The sequence below is a fragment of the Schistosoma haematobium genome, chromosome 3, assembly GCF_000699445.3.
Source record: "Schistosoma haematobium chromosome 3, whole genome shotgun sequence".
NCBI lineage: Eukaryota > Metazoa > Platyhelminthes > Trematoda > Strigeidida > Schistosomatidae > Schistosoma > Schistosoma haematobium.
The window spans coordinates 27,157,486-27,176,820 of NC_067198.1; the positions used below are offsets into that span (position 1 = coordinate 27,157,486).

The 19,335-nt window shown below is 33.5% G+C and overlaps 1 protein-coding gene across 1 annotated transcript in view; it reads left to right on the forward strand.

The window, feature by feature from the left end:
• PDCD6IP_2 (Rhophilin, Rho GTPase binding protein) overlaps positions 1–12,090 on the forward strand; it is a 37,544-nt gene extending 25,454 nt beyond the window's left edge. Inside the window, exons 10-15 of the mRNA XM_051219008.1 lie at positions 1,749–2,004; positions 4,603–4,922; positions 6,412–6,526; positions 7,148–7,294; positions 7,979–8,008; positions 11,627–12,090. Of these exons, the coding sequence (XP_051069458.1) occupies positions 1,749–2,004; positions 4,603–4,922; positions 6,412–6,526; positions 7,148–7,294; positions 7,979–8,008; positions 11,627–11,856 (1,098 nt within the window). The 3' untranslated portion in view covers positions 11,857–12,090. The remainder of the gene's footprint in view (positions 1–1,748; positions 2,005–4,602; positions 4,923–6,411; positions 6,527–7,147; positions 7,295–7,978; positions 8,009–11,626) is intronic.
• The last annotated feature ends 7,245 nt before the right edge of the window (positions 12,091–19,335 follow it).

Here is a 19,335-nt window from a genome sequence, read left to right on the forward strand (position 1 = left end):
AGTTTGTCTACAAAGTTCGTTCTTTGCTTCATCCGAACTGCAATTAGTGGAAACGGAGACACACAGTGTGTGTTGTACGACTCAAGCAACTGTGTTAAAATCCACTTTAGGAGCACATGATCCGCTTTTGCGCCTAATACTTGTGTACTCCAGCGAAAATTATCAGTCAAGACCCCAGATACATGGAAAATAAATCGCTCTGGTTCTCTATATTGACCAGGTAAGGTCAGGTAAATGATCGCATTTAAATCCCTTGTGCTTGTTACGTAGACGTAGCGTGTATCGGTGGAATGAGACTCTGGAGTTCCTAGGTAAGGAAACTTGTTGTCCATCTTTACATAAAGTTCGAACCGCGAAATCACCGACATGTAGGTTAGACAGAGTTTTCAGGATACCAGGAATGACGTTTCGTGAAATTGAATCGTTAGCATTAACTGCGCCTAGGGTAATGAAACACATAGGCGACGGATTGATGATGGGGACAGGAGGGTGGTGAGGGAATTTGGTTGTGAACGAGTGGATCTAGAGTGCTGTTAGAGGTATGATGTCAGTTGTCACTTCCATGTTACCCGCACTGTCGAACGACAATTCTCTCCGAGTTACTTGAAGATGAAGCTGAATTAGTGAGTGGCCATAGTGACCATGAAGCGTGACCACAGATTCAAAGGGAAAACTGCATGAGAAAAGTTGCGTACTCGGCCTGCTTTCAAGTAGTTGTAGATGAGTTAGCTCTATATTTTAGAGGTCTTGTCTCCGAAAACGGAAATTTATGGGATAAAGTGTAGTGTTTTTTTTAGAGCCGATGTTTTCTAATCCATTCCTCCTGTTGTGAAAAGACAGCATCTCAAGGAAACACTTAACTGCTGCCATACATACCAGTACAATCAGCGGTTAGATTTCGCCCTCATACCTTGAGTTACTGCCTTTAGTCCCACCGTTTACCAACCAACCTGCCTAGCAGTGTGGGATATAAGGGAATGAATATACTTAGCAATATAGCTCGATTGGGTTATTGCTATAGGTAAGCTCAACCACCACATCATGTCAAGAGCTACGATCGGATTCCACGAATAAAGCCTTTTTACCTCGATTCTTTGTTTGTTCTTTCTGAATCCTCGAACTTGCATAGATCTTTAGCATATACCGTCCAAGTATTAAATAACTTTCATGATTTGTCTGCCTTGATTATTAGGTGTCGGACGTTTTGACTCCAATCAAGTTAAGGCATATTAAGCTGTACTCCATGACAGAACTCCTAGAGCCAACTGAAATAGGATTGAACAAAAATTCTTTGTGTTGTTTGGCATCATATAGGTCATTAATTCTTGCAGTCATTGGCTGGTGGTCCAAGCTCCAAAACGATCTATGTTAGAAATCAATGGTTTGGGTACCCTCAGATAATGGTGCTCGAATTCAATTGTAGTAGTTCGGAAACAATATTAGACTCTTTCAACCTTGAACATTTCATAGTTTTTTTCAAATCATATCCCTCTCTGGGCTAAACAAACTATAAAGTATGTGGACTTTTACATAAGAGTGTACATCTTTATTTCTTTTTATAGATTAGATTTTAGATAAGTTTTTCCGACTTAACATTTGAATCACTGCATAATTCATTGTATCAAACATTGTACTACCTTGAAAATCTTATATTGTTGCATAATTTATAAAAATGAGATTTTTTTATTTGTTTAAAATTTTTATTTCAAAACTCAAGTATGCTCTTTTGATTCTTTTATTTGATCTAGACTACGAAAACTGATGCATCTCTTTTAGAACGATATGAAAAGCATAAAGAACATTTTGAAATATTAAGTAAACCAGAAGATGAACTTGAAACGCTTATTGGATCAGATGCAAAATTTGCCGAATCTAATACTGAAGCCAATAATGAAGAACTAAAATCTGAACTAACTCAGTTATGCAACAAACTAGAATTAATTAAGACGGAAAGAAATGATCTAATAGAACAGTTGAAATTAGTTGATTATTCACCGGATCTAGGTAAGATTTCTCGATTCAATTTATTATGGTAATCTTTTATTTCTCAATTATATTTTGACAATTTTTTAAAGTGTAGAATTATTATGCGGCTACTGAGCTTACTAATTTAGGTCTCAAACTAGTAAATCGCCGTGTTCATTCGAATGGTCTAAGCTGTTTATTTATCTTGAGAGTCTATTTATCCCAGATAAGTCGTCGATTAGCAAAATATCGCTTAATATTGACCAACCTACACTACGTGTAGTGAGCGAACTAGGAATCATTTCGTTTTGTATTGCTTTATACTTGCGAAACATTCCCTTCAAAGGTGAAGATCCACATGCAATTTGTGTTCATTTGATCATGGAAATCTTTGAGTCCTTATGCGCTTTTGATGGATCTATTGAGTACTAGATTGGAATTATAAATCGGTTGGTGAGGCCACGAACTTTCATGGACTCATGTGGTTAAATAAGTGGAAAGTAAGCTATAAATGATCGAAATATAATATGGCATCCGTTTGTATAGATATTGATTGTTAAACTTGAATCCTTAGTATTCAGACGTCCTGATTGTTGGGTGCACAAAATGTATGTAATATGTGAGTCAAGGCTTCGGGTAAGATGGCTGGAAATTATGTAGTTTTATTATAAAATGGCGGTATGTAGTGTAAAGTTGAAATACAAATTCACGTCTTCAAAAATCTTTGCCACTTTCTTGCGTATCCAGTATCGTTTCTAAGATCTTTACAGTTATGTGACGCTAATCGAATGCACCTGCTAGATTAACCAATCAGAATCCCGATTCTAACTTTCTATCTTGCTCCTACTATTTTGTCTGTAGTCTAATGTCCTAGACTTGACCAATTTACCTTTCTGACCTTGAGGCAACGTAAGTTACACTCCTATTAATGTATTTATCCACAAGCCTTTCCCTATCAGCCTTGAGTCTGGAGATCAGTCGGTTGCTAAGCTCATTTTATTATTGTTTCAATCACCCAGCCTATCCAGTCAACACAGTACAGCCAAGGGCTATCTCAAACACTCACTAACTTATATACGCGAATTATCAGATCGCATAGCACACCAAATAGGAAATCATACTTTAAATACAATCGTACCACCAGTGGTAAAGAGTGAAACAAACAGGTTTACTGGAAGCCTCAAGTGAGGGGAATATTGAAACACAATTATGCAGTTACCTATTAGCCATGTGCTGAGAATTCTATATTGTACCAAAAAGATAATATTGAATAAAGCCATTAATAATAATAATAATAATAATAATAATAATAATAATAATAATAATAATACAATAAAAGTAAATAATTCAAAAATTTCCAATTTTCCTAAAACTTTTTCAATTTATAATGAAGGCTTATATCATTGGCTCAAGTTTGAAGCGATATTTATCCTTGATGGAATTAAGGACAGCTGTTTGAACAGGAAAAAATTCCATTAATTCGTTTCACTTAGATAATTTTTGGTTTGTGTAGTTGAAGATAACTAGCATTAGACGAACTTTGTTCACATAGTTCGCGTTTAATTTCAGTATTTCGAGAAAATTAGCATTTCGTCGTTAAAACGATGTCGATCAATGAATTTTGTTAATTTACTGGGTTTAGAAAATATAAATTATAAAATATAAACATATAGTATTAGCCTTGTTCTGCAATGAAACCGAATAACACTAGGTTGGTTTTTTTCTGTTCCTCATCTTTTTTGGCATTAATTGAAAGCAAATATTTGCTTTCATTACAGTTAGCTAGAATAATCATTATTTTGCGTTTTGTTTACTTAAAGTGAACACATTTTCTTTTAGTCGCTGGACTATATACACATTTGTGCGTATGTGTTTGCATGTGTGTGCAATTTCATTATATTATTTTAGTAGTCAGTGAATATTTTTCTTCAACTTAGTTTCTTTTAGTCACTCACATAAAACTTTCATCATAACTATCGATTAATTCAATCTAAAATAGTAGTTTGATAGTTCGAAGTTGTTTTTATTGTCACTGTTACTGGATGATAGACAGTTTCTGTTAACAGGGTTTTAATTCATTCTTTTAGGCTAAAAGCATTAAAAGAATTAAATAGTTTATTAGTCAATAAAAAAAAGTTTAACGATTATCTGCTCATCAGATCAAATCAGAAAGTCGGAAATGAGTTGTCTACAAAACGTGGGAACTTATTATTTAGTTTACCAAGTCATTTTTGCATATTGGCGTTGCACGCTTATTAGTGTTGTGAAGAAGGGCTTCTCGAGCCAGAACAAAAGCATTTCGTTTGTTAAGTTTACGAATGAAGTCTTGATCGATAGATGGGAAGCTACACACAAGACTGAGAAATTGACACAACCCAATGAATGATTTCCAACACAGAATTGTATTTATTACACGGGTGATGCACTGTTACTCATTGTAGATACTGACCCAGTTCATATCTCAAGTGAAAATATTTGCGTATCCAAAAATTCGTTGTACGTGTTAAGTCTAATGCTAAAACCCATTATCCCACAGTATCACTTTCTGTAAGTGTGAATAACTCATGAATCAAGTCATTAATTTTGAATAGGTTTCTCTTGTATGGATACTTAATATGCATTTGTATTTTCCGACAGTTAAAAAGCTATTGACGTACTATAGAGAACATAATGAAACAGTTGATTTACAAATTGCTACTGATATGCTTGATGAAAAAATGGTGTCTGTGCGTGAACTTATTCAAGAAAATCTAAATAAACAAGAAAGTTTATTAAATGACTTACAAACAAAAGCTGATATGTTTTACGGTGGGTCCGATGGTAATTCAAAAGACAAAGGACTATTGACAATGCTTAATCTGGCTGCAGATGAGTATTCTGCACTTAAAGAAGCTGTTAGTGATGCCACGAAATTTTACGCTGAGCTTACTGAGATTTGTGTGAATACCCAGTGTAAGGTAAGTTGATGTGAAACAAATATCTTACAGTTTTATATTTCATATTTGTAATGATTAAGAGTTACTCTTTTGGGATCTTTAATGGGAATATATACAACTGATTCTGTACTTCATATAGTTTCATTGTAACCTTCAATAAATAAGTCATGGTGTTAAAGTAAATTATACATTATTTGGCTTTAACTTTATTTACTGACACCTTTTGTGCTATCATCTTCGAATTCTGATTTGTTATGGTGATGTTGTGTTTGTTATGTTTGGAAGTCGGAACTTATTGTTCGGTCATTATCATTTTAGTACAATTTACTTAAGAGTTTCATTCAACACGATCAGTTAAATGGTGTTGAATAATTGAATCTGTGTTTATTTAACTACTAAAGTTTATTTGATGTGATGTGATGTTAATTGTGGCAGGTACTTAAAAGCCTTAATTATCGTTTCCTAAATCTAGGTCCTAAGTGTATCCGTAAGTTGGATTTAGATTCATATATTGTTAAGGTAAGGCTTAGATATTTACCCTTTAGATATTTCAAAAGAGATTGATACAACCTCTTCTTCTACCATGCTCTTAATGTCTTATGATTTTTTTCTTCATAGCCATCTTCTACCCCCAACTGGTTTATTTCTGCTTCTACGATCTTCCTGATTACATTTAATCTCAATTTCAACATTTTATCTAATCATGCTGAGCCATCTTTCCCCAATGATAATTTTCCTATCTTTTGATGGATACTTAAGCCACTAACAATCAAACGATTATTAGTTTCCCTGTTTAAATTTTTTAATACCATTGTTTATTCTATCTCATTGTCACTATGTCTAACAGAAGTTTATTACCCTTATTATTGTAATTATTATCATCCTGAAAAAATAAGTATATATATTTGCGATTGTACAGCTTTGAAAATGGAAGCATTAGACAGCCGTTTCGTCCTAGTATGGGACTCCTCAGCGGTGCGCATCCACGATCCCGCACACGGGATTCCAGTTCAGGACCTTTGGTCCTGTAGACAAGTCCCAGAATTCAGTGAATTTAGCTGTTAATTATCTACAATTAGATATTCGCAGTATCAAACGATATGGATTTATACAGAAAATTTCACTATACTAATTTGCTTTCTTATATTAACCTAAGTTTTATAGTTTTTTTTGGTACTCTGCTTGTCAAGAGAAAACTATACAGATGTAAAATACTAGTGAAGTAAGTACTGATTCGTTTCTGAACTACACTTATATTACGTCAATGATAGATGTATTATTTCCTGGTTTCGACAGCAATAAATCGGACGACATTCTAACAACAAAAATCATTGACTAAAAATTTAAACAAAATTTATTTCTGGTAACTAAGTAATGTATGATGATTGAGTTGCTGATATGTCTAACTGGTATTAAAAATGCAGTTACAATTTTAATTTAGATTTTGAACAACTGTGCTCATTTCTTACTGTTGTTTGTATATTTCTTTCATCATTTTCACATTTGAAAGATTGAAGATTTCTGCGCTGCACGTACTACTGAGAAAAATGAATTAATGTCTGATATTACAACAAATATAAGCCGGGTTCGTGTTTCAGACCAACAAGTCTTTCCGAAACCATCTGGCAAGTTGGAAATTCTTTCTTAGACTTTTGTCGCTGCCTGTTTGTTTGTTTCTATCTTGATTACGTTAACGTTTGAGTTCCGTTTTTTCTTGTATTTCTAAAAACCTTTTGGTGAATAAGTTAATCTATTTGAAATTCTTCAGTGTTCTTTTTCGTATTACTTTTTAGGATAACTGAAAACTAGTAATTAGAGCAAAATTAGTGAATCATAACTGACGTAAAAGCATATCACTAATGTGTGTCAAACCAAGTTCCTACACCATATCAGCGTAGTGAGTTGAAATTAACTAGATAACCGTCGTAAAATTTGAAATAATTATAGTATCTGTGATAAGTAACACTAAGCATAGAGAATAGACTTCAGAAAGAAACAAAAAAATAAGGCAATCAGATTTATTAAATTTCACTGAAACTCATTTAATTTACTTGCATGATTTTCAATCTACCTGTGTATCCTATCTACCTATTGACTTCTTATTAAAGCTTCATATAATTTAATGTAAAATCATTATGAACTGTAGGTAATTGATGAAAGATAAAACTAACGGAATCTTATACAATACCTGATCATTTTATTTGAAATTAGCTAACACTATTTCATTTTCTGTTGTTTTTATTCAGTCCCTACTCGACCTGAACCATCTTATGCTAACCGTGTCAACCCTGTTCCTCCCGCTCATCCTCAAGTTCCAATGCCAACACCAACAATTCCCATGATGAATAGTACCACATATCCGATGCCTCCACAAGCATGGAATCCTCAAGGCTGTATGTTATGATTTTTCTCTCAATTTGTTTTAAGATTGTTTATTTTAGATTCTACCATTTACCGTAACAACTGATATCAGGCTGTTGCCATAGCTAATATTTTAAGATATATCTTATACATTAACCACTAAATATCATAAAGCTTAGTTCCTTCTGTCACAGTAGTGACCATAAATGAGATTCACACTTCCCTGAATCCTACCCCTCAAGATTAAAAGACTGATGAGTATATAGACCTTTGTTCCCTCTAATGTTATGGTAGACTGTGACTAGTTAATCATAGATTAGTTAGGTTTGGCCTTGAGAATTGGCTATTAAATCTACATTCTTCTAGGAGGAGGTGGGTAGATGAATTTAAGTTTTGCACGTAGTATAAAATTTTCAAAGTGACTGGTCAAAAATCTATTTTAAGCTATTCTGTATAGATTTTTGTCTAATAGAACATTTGGAAATTTAATTACATAATGCTGTAACTATGTCCGTGTTCATTTCATTGTTTACTGATATTAGCTGTGAGTGAAATAGAAGTATAAACAGTTGAATACAGTGCATTGTGGTTTTTCTATTACTCAATGTTTAATTAATGCCTTTTTTCTTTAAAATCATAATTTACCTGCAATTGTAGTTATCTGCTTAGTGAATAAATTCATGTATACATGGTCCATTATTTAATTTTGTTTCTAGATCCTGTGATGCCTCAACCTTCACCATATGGTAAGCATTAAAAATTTGATGTATATTGTTTTCAACAGAATGTGGAATGGAAGTTTTTTCTGTGGTATGTTGTTTAGTATGCTTTTTTGTTACTGAAAAAAAATCATATTTGTGTTTGACTAAAGTAAAAATAAGAAGTGTATCGGAATAAGATGAAATCATTGATTTTTTTGAATTCTTGTTAGCTACTTACAACCTAAGTAGCTAACAAGAAATTTGGGCAGCATCATTGATGAACAGGGTGGATCTGATGCAGATGTGAAGGCGCGGATCGGCAAAGTAAGAGCAGCATATTTACAACTGAGGAACATCTGGAACTCAAAACAACTGTCAACCAACACCAAGGTCAGGATTTTCAATACAAATGTCAAGACAGTTCTACTGTATGGGGCAGAAACCTGGAGAACTACAAAAGCCATCATCCAGAAAATACGGGTGTTTATTAACAGTTGTCTACGCAAAATACTTCAGATCCATTGGCCGGACACTATTAGCAACAACGTACTGTGGGAGAGAACAAACCAGATCCCAGTGGAGGAAGAAATCAGGAAGAAGCGCTGGAAGTGGATAGGACACACATTGAGGAAAGCACCCAACTGCGTCACAAGACAAGCCCTCACATGGAATCCTGAAGGTCAAAGGAAAAGAGGAAGACCAAAGAACACATTACGCCGAGAAATGGAGATAGACATGCGAAAAATGAACGAGAATTGGATGGAACTAGAAGGGAAGGCCCAGGATAGAGTGGGTTGGAGAATGCTGGTCGTCGGCCTATGCTCCATCGGGAGTAACACGCGTAAGTAAGTAACTTACAACCTAGAAACAATAGTAATCATCATTTATAACCACCTTTACATCATATTATTAAGGTTTAGTAGAATAATGACAATAATTATGAAAAAGTTTGTAAAGTGACCGAGCATTTATTTGTTACTGAATGTGAAGGTTTTAGAAATGTTTCTAATGAATGGAAATCGATGCTGCAGCGTTACGTAATAACAACCATAAAGTTGAATAGATTTACAGAATAAGATGAGTAAAGCTCAAAGGTTGACTCAAGAATGAATTTGTAATTAAGAATATGAAATGAGATATTATGTAATTGATTAATAAAAAATAGAACTTACTAGGATGATGAGAGATTTAAAACTGTGTCTATTTTTAAATGCATGAATTTGATTTCAACTTTTTAGTTGTGATTACTTCGATTAAGTCAATCATTCAGTTTTATTCTGTTATCCTTTCTGTTCTTGCTTTAGTCAAATTTATTAATGGGTAAAATTGTATAAAATACTGGTATGTTTGTGTGTGCCTGTGTGTTGAAGAATTTGTCGTAATTTTTATTCATATTTCTGTACAATATAAACGATTTAAATAAAATACAAGTTAGTTTTATTGTGTAGGTGAAGATTAAAATAAAAGGATTGTTGATAGATTTATACAATTTGATATTGCAAGTAGATACAAAGAAACGTGTTAGGGAGATCCGAATTATTCCTCAAAAAAGTCCAGAAAGGTCCTGAAAACGTTGAGAAACATTTTATCTAACCAGCGCTAAGTAGAAGCCTCATAGAAACATCTAGAAAGCGAAGAATCAAGTGTCACATTTCTGACTGGATATATACCTATTCAGTTACTTTATTTAGTGTGATTCTAGAATCTTCTAAGACCGTCTGAATCACTATAAATACTCTCGATTTTCTATACATAGAGGTACTTTGGAGTAAAGCGTTCTTCTAACACTTCGCACCTTTTCTCTCATGTTCAAGTTGCCGTGTAGATTTAGCCCGGTGTTATTAGAAGAGTTTAGAATACGGAATCAAGCGTTCAGTTAGACGACACCATAATTCCAGCATAATTCTCTATTTGAAATTTTGTTCCAAGATAATGACTAAATCATTGATAATAATATCTTGTCCCTTTGATAACTGTGATACACTTTTTTTTACATAAATTATGAATATCTTATACTGTTTGTTTATACTAACATATTGCAAGATCATTGGTCATTCCTTTCAATACGTTGATCCAGGTGCATTGTATTATTAATCATTTAACAGGATAAATGCTATTATTTCTTACATGAGTAGAATAAATCTGATACATAACTTAGACCATGGCAGACTATCAGCTTTGAAAATTAAACCAACATTAAATACACAGGTACTATAATTTCAGTAAACTTAATCAGTGTTTAGTAGATTCACCTCAGCGAAAATAACATGGTGTTACTATCTTTTGAAAAAATTCCTTTTTTATTAATAGGTTTATTTGCGTTTCGTTTTATCACAGTACCAGCTATTCTGTGTTATTAAGAAAAAGCTGTTAACATACTTTATACCTTTCCTTTTTCTTGTTTATGCATTACTGATTGTTACTACTGATTTATTCATCCTACATTTTATGTATTCCTAGTTTTAAGTCATCACCATTATACTTAGTTATTTCATTTCACTAAATTTTCCTATTGAGACACTAAAAAAATACGTTTAGAAAAGAAATATTTCTTTTCAATTAATTCTCCATCAAAGCTCTACACTAATTATATATGTTTTATAAGTGAGTAGAAAGTCGATGCCAGTTGGATTGTTGTGAGTCAGTTTAACAAAGTAATAATCAGTTAATTACATAACGTTTGGAAAATTAAGATTAAAACTGTAGTGAACTTTCATAATCGGTTATCATTACTAATGACTACATAATTAAAATTGGATGTAAATTTATTTGCATTGTGTCACAGAATAATCTCTTAAAGCTGATTTGTATGAAAGTACCTAGTTCGGCCTGTTGTGGGTTGAAATTATGAAATTACGACCGCGACCACTTTCTTCGTTCCAAGTCATGTTGACTAAATCTTTAGATTATGCCAATTAATGCATATTTGATAACTTGAACTAAATATTATGGAAATCACTAGGATAACTGATTCCTGAGTTTCGTTAAATTCCTTTTTTTTGTCATTGAAATAACTGTTAATTACACACCTACAAGTTCACTTCAAATGATTTCCAAACGTTTGTCAAATCGATTATTGTTCAAAGTAGAATATAATTAATTAGGGTTGTCGTCTTAAGACCTCTATTACAACACATAGGTTGTGATCAGTTACAAATTAGATGGTTGCCACAATCAATAATTAGTGTTCAAATTAATCGAGTGAAAAAGAGTGTATTTTCGTTTTCGGTTATTAAAAGCCAATTAGGAAAATAGTTTGTAGTCGAATGTCTTTTTGAACAGATAAGGAAAATTACTTTCTGCTTAATTTATATGATCGAGTACTGTAGCAATCTCAAACTTCATTGAATTCGTCTGGAGAAGAATTATTTGATTAATAATTTGGAACGTTCATTTTTTGAAATAGATTTTCATAGGTAAAATCTGGTACATTCTTTTTCAATAGATTTCGAAACAACGATCATTGTGATAACGTTGAATATTTCTACACATTTAGACATAGTCTTCCATTTTGGTTGGAAGATAAATTTTTTAAAAATGTAAACACAAGGAACAAGTAAAGTCAATTGAGCTATATGATAGGTTTTATTTATAGGTTTTTGTTATCATGTGGTTCAATCAAGTTGTTGCTTGAACTTTAATATTTTGTCTTATTACATTTAGGAATGGCTCCTTATCCAGCAATGTATCCATTCTATGGCGCTTATCCTACAATGCCAATGCCTCCAAATGCAGCATTTTCTCCCCCTAACATGATGCTTCCTGCTCATTCAATGGGTGGTAATGGTGCTTTTCCTAGTGTTGGTGGAGGCAATACTGACGCACATGCTCCCCTTGCTGGTGGTGGTCTTCAGGGACAATATCTACCTGGACAACCTTCTGCACAGCCTTAAAAAGATTTCTCTATGAACATTTGATTTTTGTTATATTCTCGATATCTTTGTTTAAGAAATGTTTCTTATGTCTGTGTTTTTGTACTACACAAAACGTGTATTTATTATAAGTATCCCATTTATTGATTTATTTTTCGACAATCTTTAAAATAAAAAAAGACTAATGATCTAAAATACTTTTATGTTTCTTTCTCATATTCGTCCTCTTCTATAAATAAAACGCTAAAAAGTGACTTTCGACTGCTTTTATTCTTTGACTTTTTTATGAAGGTCATGATGAACAAGTGTTTTATGTAAGCAATAATCGATTTTTTTCACGAATAGACACACCTAATTTAGCATTATGATTGCGAATTCAATGTATATGCAAATTAAAAATAAAACTTTTGCTATTCAATCAGTAGTCCAATATTTTGGAACTGATATAGTCATTTCTCTGTGTGGAAATTCCAACTATAAGACTAAAATAAATTAGCTCTCTAAGCATTGAACGAAATCGATCCAGGCACTGATTATTTTTGAAGCCCAAATGACACTGAATGTACAAATATATATGTTTAGTTAATAAAATGTTGTTTTTTGATTCATTCTTTTATGCTATCATTTTTACTTCACCTCACTTGCGTCTTCTACCACTAATGTAGGAGGATAGGTCGCCGACCATGATTCTCCAAACAACTCTGTCTTCTGCTCTCCTTTCCGACTTGCTATTCATCCTTTTGATATCTGCTTACAATTCCATGCAAAATATGCTCATTTGTCTTCAACTTTTCCTTTCCCCTTCAGGATTACGAGTGAGCATTTGCCTCGTGATGCAGTTTGGTGATTTCTTCAATGTATATCTTACCGACCACCAGTGTCTTTTTCTAATTCCCGCTTCAGACCTGGTCGTGGTTACATGGACCACAATTCACCATTCGTCAGATTTTAGAACACAAGCGCGCTTATCAGCGTTCGAAAATGATGGTCATTTTCACTTAAAAGGAGCATTTGATTCGGTAGACCGAGAGGTTCTGTGGCAGTGTCTATCATTGAAAGGCTTACTTCAGAAGTACTTAAACTTAGTGAAGGCTTTTTACTCGAACACTACCAGTTGATTCATAGCTTATGGTAAACTGTCATCTGATTTCGCAACCTCAAGTGGTGTCCGGCAAAGCTTCAGTCCATTGAGTCACTAACGTTTGGCCTGAGCCATGTTGGTAGATACAGACTACTTGGTTGAGGTTCGCGCGTCTATCGTAACCAATGGTTGCAGACTGTGTGACATGGCTCAGAATCGGCCATAGTGATGTAGGTGTATACACTCTTTGTCTTCCTTTAAACCGTGAGATTAAAATTATTTCCACAAACTAATTGTTTCTCCCTGTATCATATCCCTATATGAAATCTTTTTCACTACCAGTGTAGCAACTATCTTTCGAATTTGGTACTCGTCTTGTTCTAATGTGGTGTGGCAACTTGGACCGATGCATATATGTGCCTGGTCGTACGTTGTAGCTGACTGATTGAATGAGAAATACTCAATATAATTATTGAAGTAAACTCTAGAGATTGAGATCGTTTGTTTCTTAGAACCGTCACAATCGAATTGAGGAAAATTAACTATAAAACTGAAATTATTATACAATAACTGATAGTACCGTGGTGAAAGAATTAAGATGAGTAAATAATTTTAAGAATTATATGATCAATGACAGATATTGATTCCTTTGAATCGTATCCTCCTGACATATACATAACATTCATTCATCATGCTTAGATTCTTAATGAGTTTACTTTCATGTAAACCTTATTCAGAAATGGATTGGGATTTCGTTATAAAACTTATAAACTGCGTAAACAATACTGTGAATCAAAACAGCGTGCAGATGGCTATGAATCAGATGCCATGGTGACTTTTGCATTTCGAATAACAGCAGAAAATTGTTTTTTAATTTGTGAACAGTTTTCACGTACATGTGTACTATACTCCAACATGAACGTTATTACTGTTCCAGTTAAAGGACATCTAAATTTAGTTATTTTTCAACTTTATTTCCGAATTGATCACTTCGCCTACATAAATAATCTGATATGAATAATTTAGACAAATGAAAATCATATATATATTTAAGGTCATATAATTTTGATTATTTCTGTTCTCTTTATGTCGTTTTATGAGTCGCCTAGAAATAATCAATAATACACAAGTTTAGACATCATTTTCCTTTAATCAAATGCACTTATCAAACCATGAAGATGAATTCGTATGTATTATTTAGTGTTCACAAATAAGACAATGACTTTATAAATATTGTAGCAGATTGCAAATGTAACTACCAAAATAGTAACCAAGTTATTAAGTAATAACAACACATTACTGTATTTAGCGTTTGTTATACAAATATATAGTGTTATTATTATTATTTTAACACATAAATATTGTTACAAGGAGGCACCAATACATATGCGCCACACAAATCTCATTTGATATGTGTGAGGGCTGTGATACTGCCCGGGTGCCCAAACCGAGGCAGGTGGTTTTCTTAGAGCGCCACTCCCCGAGCCTTCGACCTGAAGGCCTGATCCACAAGGCAGTGGAGCATCGTAAGGAGATGCAATCCCATGGGGCCCGGTGACCAACAATTCGTTCATACGTCATTTGTTCCTTTAGGATACTGGAGCCCATGTGCGCCATTGGTTTGGAATCTGGTTAAAGCGCCGGACATTCGCTTTTCGTCCTCCCATTTTCGTAAACAACACCCCCACCACGAGAAGGCAGTGAGTAGGACTTCCCTGGCAGAGGCTATATACGCGTGGCCATGTGAGAGCATTTCGAGAGGGAGAGCGGACTCTCCCCACTCTCGGCCGTACCAAGGCATTTGAGGGCTTTAAGTAATAACGTTTATAATCATTTAAGGATATAAATACGCAGGTGAAATTCAGCCGTCTCTTGTTAGCTCGACTGATCGATCACCAGGGCCACAATTATAACGTGTAATTAGTAATTACAAAACGTAACAAATGGTCTAACATCAATTGGTTCAAGATCTCAATTAAAACTTAATAGTCTCCACAACCCCATACTAGTAATCAACATGTGCTCACTAGTGACTAGCTTCGTGAGGGAATTCTCGGAGTTCTAGTGAGAAGCCGTGACCAGTGGAGCTAATCCTTGTCGGGTAGAGACAGTTATCTACTTAAAAGACAATGGAAGTGGGTCGCGCAATTTCGTGGATTGGTTGATGTTAGAAACTATCACCACTGGATGCCGGCTCAGTGGTCCAGTTGGTTAAGCGTTCGCGCGCGAGACCGAAGGCCCTGGGTTCGAATCCCGCTCGCGGGATCGTGGATGCGCACTGCTGAGGAGTCCCACAATAGGACGAAACGGCCGTCCAGTGCTTCCAGGTTTTCAATTGTGATGGTCTAACATCAATTGGTTCAAGATCTCAATTAAAAATAATCCAAAGTTTTCTACTATATAAAATCTAGTATTTAGGGAAAGACTTTATCTTTAACTGTACATGCTAGTTATATTATTATTTAGTATAGAAGTCAGTATGAAATTATATAATTGATCTGATAATATAATATTTGGCCGAATGAGAACGAAGAGTAGTATGAGCACTTATGTATTTTGTGAATAGTAATCTATGGGCCATGCAATCGGTGTCGGAAAAGTTCAAGGTCAAAACTAAACAATTTTATCGTAATCAGTGATTGAATAAACTGCAAAAAACATGAATAATGTTAAAAATAATTTACAATGTAAGTCTATGTTAATCATCACAATATCAATCTATGGGAGATTTCAGTTAAGGTCCACTTGTTTTAAACTATTCGGTATTTAAACAAAACTTTGACAAACATCGAGTTATTAATATAGGGATTCAAGGTGATTATAGTATTTCCACCTTCGAAATCACGAACTGATCTAAGCTAGACTACTATTCAAAATCTGGAAGCACTGGTCGGCGATTTCGTCCTAGTATCAGACTCCAAATTAATGAGAATCTACGACCCCCGCCACGGAAATCGGACTCATAAAAAGTAGCATAGTCTTCGAAATTCCTCTAGACTAATAACAATCATGTGCTCGCTAGTGACTAGCTTCAAGACATAAATTCTGGAGTTCTATTGAGAAGCCGTGACCAACTATTATTCGGTATGACAAATTTGCCCACCGCAGGCAATGAATGATGGGTTGCACAAGATTATTAATTGACCAATGTTAGACAATAATACCGTTGGTTGCCGGCCAAGTGATTTAGAAACTGAGTATTCTCTCATGAGACCGAAGGTCATGAGTTGGATTACCACTTCCAAGGTCGGGAATGTGCATTGCCGATGACGAAATAACCATCCAGAAGTACCAGGTTTCTAATGATGATCTAACCAAGACCAATCCTTGATTTCAACGATGAAAATATGAAGTTGGTAAATAATGTTTACTCTGGGTCGTAAAGTCAATAAATATTTAGGTCTAGGTGACTTCAAAAGTGGCGTACCCAAAGACACCATCTTAGGTCTCCTACTTCTTCTCTACGTCAATGAATTACCGTCATTGTTTAAGTCGTCAACATTATTTTTTGTGGAGGATGTCAAAAACCGGAGAACAATAGGCAGCGAGGCTGGTCATTTTGATCTCCAAGCTGACCCTTACGAGTTAGTTAGACGGTTCAAAGTTAGGTAGTTGGAAATTAATTCTAGAAAAATTGTACTCATGCGTATTAGACACAGTGACAGTTACCAGTATACTATCGACGGTACATCTTTTCCATGCGTGCAGGAACATATAGACTTGGAGGCTACAGTGAATCACGACTTGAGAACAACAACGCATTGCATTGCAGCTGGTGCCAAAGGTTTTCGTGCGTTATAGTTACTTCACCGAGTATACAAATGCTTTGACGAGGAGGGGTTCCAAGTTTTTTTATACCATCTACGTAAGACCATATTTAGATTACTTTATCCAAGCAGCTGGTCCAGGTCTTGTTGAGGATATTTACTCGCTTGAGTGTGTTCAGTTTTAGGAACAGAATTAAAGTGTCTTTCTAAACTCCCTTACAGTGAGCGCTTAACACGCCTAAAACTTTTCCCCTTATCGTATCGTAGAACGCGAGGTGACCTCATATTGGCATTGCGTATCTTTAGTTACGATTTAGGTGTTAATACGTTTCATCTTTCTGCTCCGACCAGCAATAATATTCTTCGAGACCATAGCAAGAAGATTCATAAACCACAATTTAATAAATTCAGAGTAGAATTCTGTTTTTCTCATCGAGTGGTCAGTGACTGGAACGCTTTACCCAAACAAGTGGTATCAGTTCCATCAATATACATTTCCAAGGAGAAGATGGACCTTCATTGGAAAACAAACTGTAACACAGGTCCACCAACCTACTATACTTATTACTAAAGACTGAAGATATAAGAGATACAAAAATACATCTAAAAAATAAACTCATTGAAATGAATTACGTTTATTTATTATTCTATGAAAATATTTGTAGACATTCACAAAACATTATGTAGAGCTGAGGATTTTGATTTATTTATTTATTAGGAAACTGAAATAAACAAACATCACCGTATTTAGCAACTCAGCTCGTTTAGTAAAATGGTCATACTAATCAATAAATATATGATAAAAGTTGAAAGCACGAAAATCGATACTATGCATGTAAATTATTAATTTATTTAAAGGGACAGTGATGCTTCTAATTCGCAACTATTAATTCAACGTTTTTAAACTGCGGTATCCATCTATCTATCTATCTATCTATCTATCTATCTATCTATCTATCTATCTATCTATCTATCTATCTATCTATCTATCTATCTATCTATCTATCTATCTATCTATCTATCTATCTATCTATCTATCTATCTATCTATCTATCTATCTATCTATCTATCTATCTATCTATCTATCTATCTATCTATCTATCTATCTATCTATCTATCTATCTATCTATCTATCTATCTATCTATCTATCTATCTATCTATCTATCTATCTATCTATCTATCTATCTATCTATCTATCTATCTATCTATCTATCTATCTATCTATCTATCTATCTATCTATCTATCTATCTATCTATCTATCTATCTATCTATCTATCTATCTATCTATCTATCTATCTATCTATCTATCTATCTATCTATCTATCTATCTATCTATCTATCTATCTATCTATCTATCTATCTATCTATCTATCTATCTATCTATCTATCTATCTATCTATCTATCTATCTATCTATCTATCTATCTATCTATCTATCTATCTATCTATCTATCTATCTATCTATCTATCTATCTATCTATCTATCTATCTATCTATCTATCTATCTATCTATCTATCTATCTATCTATCTATCTATCTATCTATCTATCTATCTATCTATCTATCTATCTATCTATCTATCTATCTATCTATCTATCTATCTATCTATCTATCTATCTATCTATCTATCTATCTATCTATCTATCTATCTATCTATCTATCTATCTATCTATCTATCTATCTATCTATCTATCTATCTATCTATCTATCTATCTATCTATCTATCTATCTATCTATCTATCTATCTATCTATCTATCTATCTATCTATCTATCTATCTATCTATCTATCTATCTATCTATCTATCTATCTATCTATCTATCTATCTATCTATCTATCTATCTATCTATCTATCTATCTATCTATCTATCTATCTATCTATCTATCTATCTATCTATCTATCTATCTATCTATCTATCTATCTATCTATCTATCTATCTATCTATCTATCTATCTATCTATCTATCTATCTATCTATCTATCTATCTATCTATCTATCTATCTATCTATCTATCTATCTATCTATCTATCTATCTATCTATCTATCTATCTATCTATCTATCTATCTATCTATCTATCTATCTATCTATCTATCTATCTATCTATCTATCTATCTATCTATCTATCTATCTATCTATCTATCTATCTATCTATCTATCTATCTATCTATCTATCTATCTATCTATCTATCTATCTATCTATCTATCTATCTATCTATCTATCTATCTATCTATCTATCTATCTATCTATCTATCTATCTATATATATATATATATATATATATATATATATATATTGCATTGATCATATTTCTTAGTAATATTTTTAATTAGTAGTCGAATGACTCATGAAACGTTCTATCAAAGAGGGTAGTAACATAGTAAGTACACTCACATACTTGCAAACACGTGATTATCAATTAAATCAATCATTCTCTCTTAGAGCTGTTAAAAACAAATCACTCAGTAAATCATTATACTTACCATTACAACGAAATAATAGCGATTTACAAATACAAGTGTTTTATTGTAAAAACTATTGAAATTGAAAATGGTTGATTAATTAATGATCGATTGATTGATTTACTACGTAACTATCTTTTTAACTAAATTATGTAGTGATATAATACTGAAGACTCTTAAAATATGTATA